At 39.7% G+C, this 16,435-nt stretch overlaps 1 protein-coding gene across 7 annotated transcripts in view; it reads right to left on the bottom strand.

Annotated features, from left to right (window-relative positions):
- Positions 1-16,435, bottom strand: part of MYLK3 (myosin light chain kinase 3) — a 61,954-nt gene that overhangs the window by 15,506 nt on the left and 30,013 nt on the right. For 5 of the 7 annotated variants that reach the window (XM_010585057.1, XM_010585059.1, XM_010585058.1 and 2 more), the window contains 3 exons: positions 5,460-5,550; positions 3,712-4,150; positions 242-813 (listed from right to left, as the gene is read on the bottom strand). In XM_010585057.1, coding sequence (XP_010583359.1) covers positions 242-813; positions 3,712-4,150; positions 5,460-5,550 — 1,102 coding nt within the window. Of the gene's footprint in view, positions 1-241; positions 814-3,711; positions 4,151-5,459; positions 5,551-9,047; positions 9,561-16,435 lie in introns of those variants that run through there. The other 2 variants (XM_010585056.1, XM_010585055.1) reach the window with 2 other exon arrangements.

The raw sequence follows: 16,435 nt of genomic DNA, 5'->3' as shown, positions 1-16,435 counted from the left end.
TTATTTTAAAGGAACTTTTTTCCCAAAACACACTTTAAAAGGAAAATCACTATTGAAAGAATTTGTACAAATGGTAATTCATTTGTTATTTACATAGTCAAAGATAAGTGGCAAAATGCTCTTCAACTGCAGGACACAGGTCGTCTACTGAGCACTGGTCCAGCTACTATTGTATATATAAACACAAGTAGCACAAAATCCTTAACATAAAAGTTTCCGAGAGTAACTGCGAGCAACTTACCGACGATCACTTCATCCTGTGTGGGAAGCTCTTTGCTAGCTTCCAATGGCATAGGCTTCTCTGGTGCCATTCCTGTACACTGATGAGCATCACTTTCACTTCCCCCTGAAGATGCAGACTCAGATTCTCTCCTCTCAGAGTTGCTATGTGTCAGGGATTCTTCTGCTTTTGCTGTTTCTTGATGGATTTTCACTTCTACCCCCACATCTTTTGTAGGCTCCTTCACAGATGTATTCTGTGAGGTTATGGGCTTGCATTTTAATTCCAGTTTCTCTTCAGCCTTTTTACCTGGTTTGGGCTTGCTCAGTAATAGCTGTTGCTTCCCTGTTTGAGGTGCAAGTTCATTTTGCTTATTGTCTCCTTTCACTTCTTTATTTGGCTCAACGCTGATGTTTTTAGGACTCTGCTGAAGTTTTAATTTGTCAGGTAGCTGTTTGACTCCTTCCACTTCTGCTAGTGTGGAGGATGGGGATTTTACTTTGGGACTTTTACCTCTGTGATCATTTAAGTTTCCTTCCTTGGTCATCTCCACCTTTTCTTTCATTTCAGTCATATGTACATTGATGGATATCCTGTAGAGCAAACAGTTGACATTTTGTGCGGATGACTAGCCTTGCTTTTGTAACTTGGGGGGGGGGGGGGGTGAAGGGCAAAAAACTATAAGCTTCCAAACCCACAGATTTCTACAGCATTAAAGAAATCTAGCCATATCAATCCTCTTAGGAAATACTCACAACACTAAGGGAAGAGCATCAAAAAGCATGCTGATGCTTTTTCTGTGTCCTCATCTGTGTATATGCCTGCCTTCTGCTGAACACAAAAAGTCTCATACTGCAAAGTGTTAATCCCACATTTGAAAGCTTACCCACTTTTTGCAACTATTACAGTTGGTCCAATAAAATACCACTATTTGGGCAGAGAAGGGGTAGTGATTGCCTTCACAAATTACAGGCTAATTATCTAAATGGCTGACTGCTCATACAGCTCTACAAATCCAAAGGTTTCCATCCATCCCAGTCCTATTCCAGCTGGCTGACTTGCACACTCAAACTTCTGTGTTTGTGTCTTCTGATGGGATAGTACTCTTTCCACAGCTTTCTGTTAAAAATATAACTTTCATAAACTCTCTCACACCATCAATACTATTTTCCTTGGCATTCTAGCTACTGGAAAAGTTTAATAATTTTTTTTTCTTCTTGTGTTGCCTAAAAAGAATACAGGTTAAAACCAATTCTCTATGTTCCTAAAATCCATCAAAGACATTCATGTGATAATTTTTGAGTCAACTGTTACTGCTCCAACTGTCATGAGCACACAGCCTGATTTCAGTGAGACTGAATTGCAACTTGTGAAGTTGTAAAGTAGATTTTATACAACACCAAGTAAAGAAAATTTCTGATGTCTAGAAGAGAACGTACCTCATTTTCACAAAAGTTATTGCCTCTTTCAGTGGAGCAACTTTATTACAAGAGATGTTATAAAGGAAAATGTTTCTGCTTTTGCATAACTAGAGTCTGAAGTTTCTCATTTTCAGCACCTTTAACACCCTTGCATCGTGCTATGAATCTAAAGCTGCACCAGAGTGAGCTGAGCAAACACTTCCACTGCTATCTAGACAAGCCTAAACTCGGCAGGACTCTTGGGCATTTCTCCAAGCAGGGGAACACTATGTTCTTTTGACGCTTCTGCGTGGGCTTACAGACTTCATTAAAAGTTGCATTCATTTTAGAGAGGCATTTACCACCCTCATGAGACTTCACACACAAAAGCATAATAGGTACCCTGTGCAGGAAGGCTGCAGCTTCCCCTGGGGTTTACTCAAGGTTCTGCCTTCCAGTTGTGTGTCGGCCTCCCTCCTCCCCAAACCAAAGCCTTTGGTGCTCAGACACCCGCCCTGTCCAAACCAACCAGCTGCTTCAGAAGCTGCTGCCTATCCCCAACTTCACGGCCTGGCACATCATGATCAGCCAGCACTGACTTCCAAGGGGTAACAGCAACTGTTCCTCCACAGCTTCACAAACACCTTGAGCCATCCCCCGCCTGACAGGCAGAGCCTCCAAGGCAGCACTCCAGCAGGCAGCTGGGACAGACCCACTCCAGCTGTTGAGGCACAGTGCCTACGGCTCACCGGCCAGAGCCTAAAACCCGCGGGGAAAAGACACGGAGGTCCCTCTCTTCTTGGTGTTGTTACAGCAACCAGTTTGGAGGTAACAACGTCTATAAACTGTACACAAAGTTGTTCCTGAATGTTTGAAAAAAGGCCACAGTAGTGAAAGCTTCTACTTTCTCCTGACACATCTTGACACTCGGCCTCTTAGGAGAAAAATATCCCAGCGTGCCAGTCTTCGCAATGAGCCCTTTCCCTCATTGAGCCTATGTGCCAATATCAGGACAGCTTTCATTCATTTTGCTAATTTATTCTTCATTCACTTTTTTTTTTTTTTTTAGAGAGTCCCATAATCCCAGTAGAGGATTGCACAGGAAGATTTAAGTGTCCACCCTATATTCACAAGTACTGCTACAAATCAGAAGTCTTCAAATTAGCATACACATAGTGTCATGTTCTTGTCCGCGTTTCAGACACTGATTTGTACATATGAACAAGGAAATTCCACACACAAATATATGTATGTGTGTGTGTATGTATGTGTGTGTGTATGTATGTGTGAGTGTGTCTATCACCAATACGTACATACACATATATAAACAACTTTATATCCACCAGCTCAGACAGAGAAAGCATAGCAGTTAAAATTTGCCACAGAATTTCCATCTGTTGGGGTTTGGTTGGTTGGGGTTTTTTGGTTGTGGGTTTTTGGGTTTTTTTTGGTGTGGGGGTATTTTTTAAATTAAATAAATGGAATTAAAATCAAATGCTAAATAAATAATTCAAAAGGAAATGGATTATAAAAGACATATTACAAAACACTTATATGAGTAAAGATTAGGCTAATAGAGATTAATAAATGAGCAATCTGGTCATATCTTTAGGTAACCAAGGCATTAAAAAAACCCCACAAAAACACCAAGGACAGCAAATGAAACAAGTTGTTTGTTTTTGTCATATATGAGTAAATATCTCAAATTCCTTTCATCCCCACAGTTATAGAAACAGAAAAGTTGGACAGGAGTGAGTGGTTTATAAATGTCCAACTACCTGAGCTATACTAGGGTGGTCACCTTTCTACCTCTAATACACAGAAGCCCCGATAATATAAAAAATCTCCCATACATCTAGCCCTCTGACTCCTTGGCTTCATAGAAACTTACAAAGGGCCCTTGCTGCTTTGAATTTTTTGCCTTAACCATTTGTAAGGTCTTGCCACTCCTATCCCAGCATGGCTTTTTTTTCCCCTGGATCATACCTCAGCAGGAGCTGCCTCCTTTAATGACCTGGCTTTCCTTTTTTTTTCCTTCTAACACGTGAAATGGTTTCAGATCACACAGAAAGCTACCAGCAAGGCCATTACCTGGTATGTGTCACTTCACACCCTGTGTCAGCTATAGCCTGGGATGTGGAAGGCACAGCTTCCCGGGATGCCGCACTTGATGATGGAGGTTTGTTTTCATTCTCTCTGAGTTTCTGATGAACAAGCTGTCTGTGGCACTTATCTAGGCGTGGGGCTCTGTCCACATCGTCTGCTTTAGCAGGAACATTTTGGTTGCCTACATGGTCTTGATTTACGAAGGGAAGACCGTTGTGTTGATTCAAAGCTTTGACACCAACATCCTTTTCCTGTTGACAGCTCTTAGAGTTGTGTGTTTTGCCAGCACGTTCTACTAGTTGCTGCTGCGCTGTCCTCTCTTTAACTTGGGGTTTGGAGTCAGCTTTGTGGGCTACTGCACTAGAAGCGTTCACCTTCTCACATGCTCCCTTGTTTTCATCCAGCTTTTTCCCACTTTTTGTCTCTGAATAAAATAAACCATTAATAAACTATCCTTGACAAAAGCAACAGCAAAACAGAGAGGGAATAAAGTAACCCACCATTCAAAATAACCTACGCAGTGATGTATATCTGAAAAGGTAGCAAGAAACCTCCCGAAAAGTATAAAATCCTTACACCAGCAGGCTTGAGACAGCCCTTATTAATGCTCACGGCTTAATCAGAAGTTTAACTGCTCTGCTGGCTTTCTAGCAGTGTTATAGACTGAACTTGGATTTCCATAAAGCAAACAAAAAAACTGCAAGGCTCAAGCTCACTGTGTATAAAATCTGAAGTCACTCTCTGGGCAAATATAACAGGTAGTTCAGGCACTGCAGACCCATCCGGGACCCTCCTGAACCTGATACACCCTCTGCCTGATTAAAGGGGCAGAGACGCACTGAGTAAGACACCAAGGGACAATGGGCTTGAGACAGTGCCTCTTGCTTTTCCACAAAAAAGGACAACAAGGTTCTTCAGCACCTTCTCATGACAATGGTTGTGAATATTAACAGTGGAAATTTCTAGGGTAGCTTCCTTCAGGATTCAGCATGCACAGGTCACTGGCATTCAAGGTTAGTTCACAACCCCGTGTAGCTTTTGAGTCAGAATTATGACCATCTGCTTTATTTTTGTCACTTCCTAAATGATGAAGCTAAAAAGAGGGTCGCCCATAATTTAAAGGATTCACTGACAATTTGTGAAGACAACAGCATGACAGGGCCTGCTCAACATCACGTTCACCCCTGTTACAACTCCACAGGCATTAATAATGGATGCAACAGGGCAATGCCCTGACAGATGCATCCTAAATAGGAATCTAGCCCTGACATGGCAATGAAACTTGCCGATCAAAAAAAGATATTCCTAATGTCAACACGTCCCTTTGTCAGAGAAGGGGAGGAGGGAGGGCTGGTTCAGATGTATTAAGGGAAAAGAATTTATTAGGTTCAGCTATGCGATATTGCCACTATCTTCGTGGTATCTCTGAACAAGTATTGCTCTCTTAATTCAACTCACTGTAATTCCAAAGCAAAAAAAAAAAAAATGTGCAGCCAAACAAAGATGCTGCTTTTAGTTTCTTGATCTTCTAGCATTTTGCAGGGCTTGATCTGGGAGACAGATCATCTTGTGGAGGAGGTGAGAACAACTCTATTTTCCCAGTACTGGTAGACAAAGTTACTTGGTTACATTTGAGTAATTCAGGTAGCGGAAAATAGCAGGCTATTAATTTCCAGTTTGTCTGCTGCACATTCTAGCGTCAAAGCTTGTAGGATGCCTGGAATGATACTTACCTTCCAGAGGCTTCTTGCTTTCAGTTTGGGTTCCTCTGTTACTAAGCACATGCTTAGGTTTTGCACCACTCTCCTCAGGCTTATCTTTGGCCTAAAAATGACAGGGGAACACAAAAATAACAGTTATGGCCAAGAGTGTTTATTTCCACTAGGTTCCTCCAACTACATAGGTATTCAGACTCCGTAAAATGGATGCTAACACCTCTGATCATCTGAATTTTTAGCTACTGCTTCTGATGTTCTGAATTTTTAGTTATGTCTGTGTTTAGTCCCTTATTCCAATCTCTCCCTGCTTTTGCAGACATACTTTGAAAACAAAATGACACAGAATAATACATTAGCTTACTGCTTTCCAAAATTTTGACTGTCAGAGATTTTGCCTCCTGTCATCTTTACTCTTATTGATTAAAAACCATGACATGTGAAACTTAACAGGGAGATTAGAAAAAGAAATTATACTGTATTTCTGTTGCTTTTTGGCTGGTGACTGAAAGATAAGCAATGTCTCTGAAGATATTGTTAATATATTTGTCTCACAGCATCCAAAGATTCATGACTTGAGCTATGATAAAGGTGATATAAAAAAGAACCTCTATTTTTATGGTGACTCTTGTGTATGTATTTGACATAACAGGTGTCACCTTTGGCATGGTTAACAACAGACTTACTGTCTTTTAGAAGCAGATTCTTATTTTTAAGCAAATTTCTTCCTCCAATTAAGAAAGCACAGAGGAGGGATATTTTGTAATAGCACCACTAAACACTTCACACAGCAATGCATTTTAAATCAAATTAAAACTAAATAACTAAAATTTAGCAAAAAGCATTACACAAAAATAGGAAAAGGCATAATGTATTTCTTGGTTGGTATATAGTTAAAATCTAGTGATGAGCAGCCTCCTATCCTTATTTGTACAGGCAAACAAAGCAATGCTTAAAATATTTCTACAGATAATTCTGATTACAAATTGCTGCAAATCAGCCCCTTCATCTGTTAAGTAAAAGCGGTTAAGGATTTCATGCTCAAACCATAGAGATTCCACAAGAGCCGCCCCATCTCCCCTTTCCCCAAAAATAAAACACCCAAAGAGTAAAAGTAGTAAAAAAATCATTACCATTTTTATTACAGCTCTAAGCAAACCTGCAATAATGACCAAGGGGAACATTATTCTTGTGAAATCCTACGTGCCAAGAAAGCCCTGGATAAGTGACAGTTTAATGCTGGTGGGTTTTTCCGTCTGTTTGTTTTTCAAGTAAGAAGTTAGAGGTTTGGGATCCTACGAAGCTCAATTCATAGTCTTTTATTAATTTAACTCCAATCCTGCAGAACTTCTTCTGTAAGTATTCCCATTGCATCCCTGGAATGCTGTCATACCACCAACAAACAGCTTCACCCAGAAATGAAAACATGACCTCCCCACTCCCATCCCCATATTGAGTAACCTTGCACTAAGCCAGCTCCATGATAAGCAGCACGCTGCTACAAAACAGCAAAGGTTGGAAAACAGAAACAAACAGGTAGCAAATTCTTTTTGTGTGCAACCCCTGTGCAACTGTGGAGCTCTTTGGACATGTCTATACTGCTATCACAAAACAGGCTGCAAAAACTAGACCAAAGTTAGCACATGGCTCAGCACAAGTTAATTTGTTTTTAAATTCACCCGTGCTTTGCTCCACGTTACCCCAGCTAGGTCATGTACATACGCTACCTCACTAATTCAAGCCTAGTTCAAATATCACTCAGCAGCCTGTGATCAAAGTATAGACATATCTTAAGGTCTTATAACTGACCTTATGCTCCAATTTCAAAAACTGTTCATGACCAGAAACAAAAAAGGAGAACAATGATGGTCATATTGCAAAACTGGAGCTAGCCAGAAAACTCTCTGCTTGCCTAATACACATTGCCTGTTCTGCAACGGAGGCAGTACTTACAGCCTGGGACACAGACCTCCAACCCCATCCTAGCCCAGCAGGTCAGTTCACCTCTTGGTCTCCATCTGCCTATCCATACAACCTGGACGAAGTTCTGACCTCCTTCAATCTCCTCTTTTGCAAACACCAATGAGAACGCAGTGCATAGTGGCTAGCTGGCAACTAATCCCGACAGTATGCTATAAGTCCATGTGAAACATTTCTCCAGTATCCCTCACATCACCTTCCTTTATTTACATCCCTCTTTACTGCTCTTTTCACTTAGAAACTGACAATCTGGAAACAAAATGAATTTATAATCTTTAAACTCCTCTTCACCTGGCCATTGGCATACTGTGCAGTTCAAGGTGTAAATCCTGCAAAGGACTGTATCTGTCTCTAGGCATTTTGCAGTGACTGCAGGCAGTAACATGTAACAATGCAGCTCTAACCAGAACGTATCAAACTCTTCCATTTCTCCAAAAATTTGTAGAACTGAAATTGGAACCGCAAGCAAGTACAAGCTTCATCTCTATCCAGAATTACAACTGATACCTAATGTATGATTTATTCTTCTCAACACTAATGGCAACTTTATAAATTCTTCTGTCTCCTAACAGTCTAGCTCACCTGTCAGCCTCTGGCACTTAAAAAGGGAGACGAGGGGAGCACTCAAGAAGCCTGAAAAGGTATGCTAGCATCTAGCATTGCCCTGTTCTTGTAAAAGTTTAGGTGTACCTATACATTTTACAGTTTCGGTGAAAAATATTTGGATTAAGATACAAATGTACATTTGCACTTGAGCTAAGTTCTCCTTACTGTAATCACACCTCTACATACAAGGGATTCTTGGAATGAACAAAACCTATTCCAACTCTTGCAGTTTTCTCCCCATTCTTCCCCACTATGGGATACAGGCCATAGTGAAAATTCAAAACTCCCATTAGCTAAAACTAATTCCAGCTGCCTGTAACTTTTAAAAACAAGGTTAATCAATTCCAAAACACCGTATCAACTACATACCAGTCTTGCCTGTTCCTTCCTCAGTGTTTTCAATAATTAAGAAATGCTTAGGAATTGATGCCTAGGAACTTGCAAACACAAGACCTATTTGATTTGAGGAGTGAACAATGTCAATGGAGTTGATAAAGTCACAGATTCATCATAAAAAAGTAGCTAAAGACAACTTAGATGTCTTAGGACATACAAATCCGCTCAGTAGTACGACCATAAGTCAGCACAGGTTTTAGTAACTGATGTTGTGTTCAGAATTCATGATCAATCAAGAAAATAGAAGCTTCTTCCAACAAAAAAATGCCTCCAGTATGTTACTCATTTTTCACTGGGGCCTCAGTTCAGTCACTAATTTGAATGACATTGCTGATCTTCAAGCACTGGTAGAAGCTGAATTTGTCTTTACAGTAGCAACCTACTCCTCACACTTGTTACAGGATTGCCTGGCACACTTTGGGAACCTCAAACATAACACTGTAAGGCAGAGACCAAGGCTTAAAACATGCCTTAAGAGCCTTGCAATTCAAAGGTCACAGCAGTAACCTGTAACAGCAATAATGAAAGGAAAACCTGAATTATACGTTATGCAAAAAAATAGCAGAAGAGCCTAAAGCCCTGCTACATCATAAAGAAAAATATGAATAGCAAAACAAAACCAACCTCAACAAGGATTTCCAGCAGACTCCCCTTCTTCCAGGGCACAACGCCTTTGAGAATAAAATCCACTACTTTAGAATTTTTTAATACTTCTCCCACAAATGTAATAACTTTATCCAGTGTATCAACTCTTTTCTCTATCTTTGCCAGCCTTTCCTTATGCTTCGAGGCATCTAGCTGAGCAGCTTTCATCAATTTCAACACTTCTGAGCATATGCTCTGGATATCAGTCTGGTGAGTACTGTCCGATACCTTTAGGCCTTTTTTCATTGCATCTGTCTCATCAGGAGCTGCTTGGGATACTGTTAGCTTGTTAATGCCTTTTTCTACATCATCAATGCCTTTGTTAACTCGCTGCAGTTTGCCTGTCAGATCTTCCTGGAAATGCAACAGTTTGTCCATCTTTTCATTCAAGATACTCAGTTTTTTGTCCATCATACTTAAATTATTCACTTTTGTAGGCTGTAACTTTGTCAGGGCATTTCCCTCTGCAAGGTCCAAGCTACCCGCAGACATTCTGTCCAGACAGCAGGATGTCAGATGGATTAGGTTAGCTTTTCATTAATCGTAAATTAGAAAATGACAGTCGGGAAGTTCATCTTCTTTAGCTATTCCTATACCAGACAACCTCACTTACTGGAGTCGCTAGACCATATCATGAGATAGCTGCTGCACAAAAGATTTTTTTCAGTGTTATCTATTTCTTACTGCATGCTTTCAATGATGGAGGTAATTTGGCACCAGACTATATTTTCTTGGGCCTCCTTGACGTCACAAAACCATTTAAAATTCTTTCTCGAGTGGCTGTTGATAGGCAAGCATCTTAACAATTGCCAATGCCTGAGCAGACCTCTAGAGGGAGAAGGATTGTTTTTATGAGAAGTTTTAGTTCCCTGATTATGAAAATAACTTGCTAGAGCATTTCTCTTCATTAAATAGGAAAAATACAAAAGTAAATTCAGTGGCCTTGTGCTAAAGCTTGGAAGAATTCAGCTTTGTAGCATGGATGCAGAGCACGCAGCATAAACACAGGGTGTGCTTTTTAGGTTGGCTAGCACTTGAATTTAAAAATAGAGTACAATGACAAGGATCTGAAATACGTATCTAGCACCAGCATGTCTTTGTCAAGTGAAACTTCTAAAATTAAATCTGTCTCCCAGGCTATGAAAGTGAACCGAGTGAATTAAAAAAAAAAAAATTCATGAAGGGACAGCAGAATTAGTCCAACTATTAGCAATAAAATTATTAAACCATAAATCTTACTTAAAGGATTTGTTACTGACTTGCTTTCACTTCTGAATCACAGCATGTCTACTACAAAAATTACAGTCAGGCACTAGAGAACAGACAGATAGTCACTTTGTATTTGCACAGCCCCCACTGCACAGTTCTGAATGCTTTAGAAACATTAACGAATGTATCCTTACAACACAGAGTGAGAGTCAGTCCTCTTCCACAGAGGATGAACTGTGGCATCAAGAGATAAAGCAGTTTATCCCATGCCAGACATGACATTGTGTCAAACTGCATCTAGCTCTCCCAGGTCCCTTTTCACTGCTATACATCTGTAGAGCAGGGGGGAGAAAGCAACGGGGAAATCCTGCTACTGCTGAAGTCCTGGTGCAACACAACAATGGAACCATGTCAAAGCCATGGGCTTTGGGATACTGAGCATCCCTTTGCCTCCAATCCCTTCCTCATTTTTTGGAAGGGGCTTATGGGAAGAAAGTGTAATTCTTAAAGTGAATTTGCTGTATGAAATAGGACGTTCTAAAAATTAAAATCCTTCCTCTACACACTGCAGAGTAGTACCAGCATTAAAATTACCCTCTGGAGAAGATGTTAAGTCCTTGCCACTTCTGTAAGACAAGGTTTTTACCTTTAAAACAAAAAAATTTCGTTACGTCTACTAAGGCCACCAAATAATTATAGCCAACCTGGTGGTTCTGTGACATTTAGAGGCCAATAACTGGCTTTACAAAAGATATCAAAAGCTTTAAGACTTGGACTGTTCATCACCTTCAAGGGAGAGTTTGAATACCAAGCAATGACTTTAGAAGAAAACTTGGCTTGTGAAAGCTGACGGGAGTTGGTATTTCATGCCATCTCACTTCTCCAGATCAAAAAAGTATTTTAGTCACTGGGATTTTCACAGTGGTCTGGGATAGTATGGCATGAGTTTTATGATATCCCATATATTCTTATTTCAATAATCAAGCATGTAACACAGTAAAATATACAGCTCTATCTTAAAAGTATAGGACATTGGCAATAAAAGCTTTGCAACTCTACTGCTGCATGTAAAGAATCAGAGTCTTCAGCCAAATGCCTACAAGTAATTAATTCTTTCAAGCCTACAAACGTGCTTGATGACAAATAATCTAAACAGCCAATTTTTTTACTAAATCAAGAGTACCAGCTGAATGTTGTCCTCTTAGGGACAAAAAGAAAAAGGTAGAGTCATTAGATTGTTATGATTGCTATACTTAAAGTCAGACAACTTGCAGCAAATATTTCAACATGGAAACCTAGCCATAGAAACTCATCTGCAGTTGCGTACTTAGAACTTAGGTTGCCATCACCAGTGTGCTATTACAGGCACAGCAAGCACGGTCGTGAAACAATGCAAGTACAATAAAAGTGCACAACTGGCCTCTGTGTATGTGTTCGTGGGCAAATGGGAGTCTTTTGAAATCTTGAACCACCTTCTTAGTTATTTAACAATTGAGAGCAAAAAGCATTAACACTGCTCCATTGTTGTTTACTAGTGTTACTATTAATATAACTCTGATTATTTAATCATCCTCACATACAATGGATTCTAATGGTAAACGCTGTGTAAAACAAAAAAAGAGGACTTAAAAAAAAAACCAACCAACAAAACAAAACAAAAAACAAAATCAAGGGCCACAAACCATCTCTCCTCCTCAGGATTCAGCCACATACACTGTGTATGCCAGCAATATGGAACAGATTTCACCACCTAATACCTACTCACACAGGTGAGTGTGTAAGATGAGATGTGTAAGATAATGCACTAAGGAGAATTTTTGCTACGTGCAGCAAATATTCCTTGTTAGTGTTGTCTGAGGTACATACAGGGAAGACACAGCCAAAACTGCCTCCTACTCAGATACAGCTGTTAGACTTATAACACTACTTACATTGTACTGTGCATCCCTAAGCAACTGCAAAATTACAGGTGGGATGAAGGGCAGAGAAGAAGGAAGCCTCATTTGGCCCATAGTGTGAAGTTTTAAACTTCTGTCACAAAGTTATTAAGGTCAGCTTTTCTTTTAATTGCCTCTTCCTTTCTCTCCTCTTTTGAACTGCCGGCAAACACACAAAAAGAAAAAATGGCTCCAACAAATCTAACTGACTGTTTTTCTTCAGGATGATAATAAGCTCAAATACTGGCAAACCCTCTTTTATTCCTTTTGCTTTGAATTACAATAGAAAGCAATTTTTGTTCGGAACATTGATTTAGTGCCCAATGTTTGCATCTTCCTTCAGCAGCCTGAAGAGAGCATTCAGTTCCATTGACAGCCTCAAGCCTTTCAATACTTACCAAAAAAATAAGAGAAAAATCCTAAATTGCCTAACTCCATATTACAGATCATAGTATACCCATCCTTAGACATCACAAGAAAGTACAGTTATTGTAACAAATGCAATAGCGTATTAAACTCACTTTTTGTTTGCGAGGAGCTATTGCTTATAATGACATTTTGCACTTACATACTGCAACGCATGTTACTTCATCTTCAGTACCCCCCAAATTACATCTGAAGAACTTTAAGTGTTGTACGAGCAACAAATACCAGTGAATCTTGCAGGACCTCTGCAGATTGCAGAGCTATGCTCAGTCGACCCATGTTGTCATTGGCAAAACAAACTGATGATCCACAAGACTCCATCATAGTCTGGATGTAACCTGAATAAAGTTTCTGATGGTAATTGGTGTTCTGTGGATTTCTGCTTGTTTCTTCCAGGTAACAAAAAAATGAGCACTGTGAGATGGAGTGTGTAGGCAACTGCCTCTATTCCATTAAGAGCTGAACTGAAATGAACTTCTCAGATACCTTTAAAATATCCCCAAGGTATCAAGTATCTCAGGAGTGCCAAAGAAAAAGAACACAAACGCTGGAGAATCACAACTACGAGTGACCTTGAACTGATGATGCCAAGGAGACTTCTATTCTCAAGGGGGAAATGAGAGCTTATTCCTCTTTGGCTTCAACCCCACGCACACTCTCTCAGTTGTGAAAGAGAGATGTCAAAAACCAAGAGAAAAATTCACATTCAACACAAATAATCTATGATATGGCTATTCAGTTACAATACCTCCTTGCTAGCTCTGACCCAAAGGAAGGAAAAAATACAAAGATGGTGTGAATAGAAAAGTAAAAGTAAAAAAAAAAAAAAAAAATCTATAGCATGTACTAAAATGACAGCAGAGGCTTACATCCGAAACAAGAAATGTCACAGAGGTTAAAACCAGCTGCTCAAACAGATCATCTCATTAGATTATTGTGTTGCTTCCAACAACACAATAAAACCAGAGATGGCTGAAAATAAGGTAGGTAAATGAAAAAATAACCTTTTATATGGCCTAAACAAAGCCAAAGCTTAATAGAGAACCTGGGGGCTTTGGGAGAAGTTTGCAGTGGTTGCAATGCAACAGAGTTCTAAGGGGATGAAGAACTCAACGTGGTAAAACATCAGGAGCTTAGGAAAAAAAAAACCAAACAGCAGATAAGCTCAAAACAATCTGGCTACATCTGCTAAACACTACCCAGGCAAAAAATACCAATAAACATCTTTTACATATTTAGAAACCACCTGTCAACTTTTCCAAGTTACACTGAAAATCTACTTAATCTACATCTAGTTGCTGCAGCTCATTAACATACACTTCTTAGTTTTTCCCCCAGCAAATGAAAGGGTAACTAAACTTTTTTAGGGTACTGAAACTTTTGAAAAATTAAGCCCTACACCAGCGAGTAATTTCTCATGAACAGCATGTTTCCTAGACACATGAAAGGTAATAAATCATGTCCACAGTGCAATGGTGCAGCCACAGATCAATTCTCATGACAAATGGCAAGCACTGAAATGGGCATTGGCTCTAATTTAGAGGAATAACTTCCAAGGGCAAGATATGCCATACAGTCTGGATAAGTCTGTCTAGTCCAATAATTGGGTTTCCTGCTGACATCAGACTGTACTAGGAACTGACCCACACCTGCTTTAGAAGGCCAAGAACCTGACATTTAACACATCACTCATGTCAGCTGTTGGTTGAAATCCACCTGCACAGTAAAAGGGTCTATAAAGCACTATCAGTCTCCCTAAGTGACCCTGGCATGATACATTTCAATATTGCCTAGCTCACAACAGTACAACATTACTGTAGTACCATATCAACTAAATCTTAACAATCACCATACAAACTTTTTTCCTTTTTCTACATATTTAGTGACAGAAAACTGTTAACACGGTAGGTTATGAAACACTCTCTTGCAAGTCCCGACTTCTTCCCCCCCTTCTGTTATTCTTTTTCAAACAACTGAATCTAAGGATAATGCTCCCAGGCAGTGGCACAGCTAAGGATAGGTTAATGCATCTGAGATCATGTGTAGTATTGTAATGCATCTCTGTCAAGCAGCTGACAGCAGATAGCTGAACAGATCAATTATGACATTTCATTTACATCAAAGTGATGAGATTTCTAGATAACACTGTTTACCCTTTGCCCACATGGCTTAACAAGAACCTTTAAGTCCTTCCTCCAGGTTACTTTGCCTCTCAGGAGGCCAAGAGAGCACCTGTTGCCCATCCACATTCACTTACTTGACCTCAGAGCTTATTCTCACTACCAAGTCTCACTACCTCAGAAACTACATTAAGAATTTGTCTCATTACATTTAATTTTCACTCTTTCAAACTTTTTTTTTTTTTTTTAAAATCCAAGCATCTACTAAACTATTTTACCACTCTTCTGGTCCCAGTTGGTAAACAGTAATGTTTCCCTGGTGTGATGGTAAGGATTCACCTTCACACTCCTCCACACCCTCCAACAAAGAGCTGTCCTCTGGAAACTGAACAGAAAAGTCATGTTGCTCATTCTGCTTCAACTGAATTTCAGTGATTATTTTTTTTTAATTGAATACAGTCAGTTCCTCATAAAGCCTGCTGATTTTAACAGTCAGCCACAAAAGCTACCCTTAGATTCAAGAAGCCTCTCATTTACAAGACTCCTTCTCACTACTACTAGGAGCTCATTAGAGAACCCTAAGGCACATTTTACACCTGCCAAAAGCTCTTGTGTCTAAGGCAGTTTGCTCAGGTACAAGTAATTTTAAGTCAGTAGGCATCCACCATAATATAGAAGAGTAGCCTTGGCTGTGCAGTAATACCAACAGGAATAAAATCAGCAAAAGTAAATTCTTGTCACTGAAGTGATGTGATAGGCCTCTGAGAATAAATATATAGGGAACAGATCTGTTGCTTAAGAAAGGGTTATTTCTAGACAATCAACTTTCCAGAAAAAAAACCTTACATAATCCAGAGTTTGCTCCAAAACACATTGAAAACAGCACAATTGTTCTTGCTGACTTGAAATTTGACTGGCTTCAAATCAAATCCCTCAGAAAAGTCTCTGTTTTGCCAGCAACACACTTTTGTTTGAGAAGACAAAAATCACCAAATTGCACTGTGCTTTGTGTTGTCTTCTGTTCCCTTCCTACTTCAGAAGATCTTTTCAGCTTCAAGTTTGAAAAATTACCACAAAAATATGCACACAGAGCTGTACTGACTTCCTAATTTATAACCATTGTTTCCAACTTCACCCTTCTCAATACCACCACTGACAACTGATGTAAGAATAAATTTGACTTTTTTCTTTGCTCCTCCACTTATATTTGTGAAGTTAAAAGGCAATAACACTGTTCCCCCCAGCTACCCTTCTGCCCTTCACAGTTACTGACTGAAGTATGATTACCTCAAGCACAGTTTTACATTGCATTGATTTAAGTGTTTGAAAGGTAAAACACACAAGCACCTCAAATCCTGTCAGACTGCACTGGAATTAAGTGAACAAAGCGTCCATGGACAACCACACAAGGGGCAGCCTCCAGCCACTCACAAACCATTTGACTAGACTTGAGCATGCCTTGGCTACTGACACACACTCTTGGAAACTTTTCCCAAGTAACTGCAAAAGCAGTTAGTGCCATCATTTCAGGCCTTGTGCAAACTGGAGTCTCAGTTATTGATTTTTTTTTCTCTCCCTCACATTTCCATCTGACAGTTGCCATTGTGGTACAACAAACACCAAGTACTGTGCTCAGTGTTCCTTGCTAATAATGGTCTTCACAGGAACCTAACAA

The sequence above is a fragment of the Haliaeetus leucocephalus genome, unplaced genomic scaffold, assembly GCF_000737465.1.
Source record: "Haliaeetus leucocephalus isolate CR32 unplaced genomic scaffold, Haliaeetus_leucocephalus-4.0 Scaffold92, whole genome shotgun sequence".
Classification (NCBI taxonomy): domain Eukaryota; kingdom Metazoa; phylum Chordata; class Aves; order Accipitriformes; family Accipitridae; genus Haliaeetus; species Haliaeetus leucocephalus.
The sequence above is the reverse complement of the archived record's forward strand: the minus strand, read 5'-3'. Positions and strand labels throughout refer to the sequence as shown.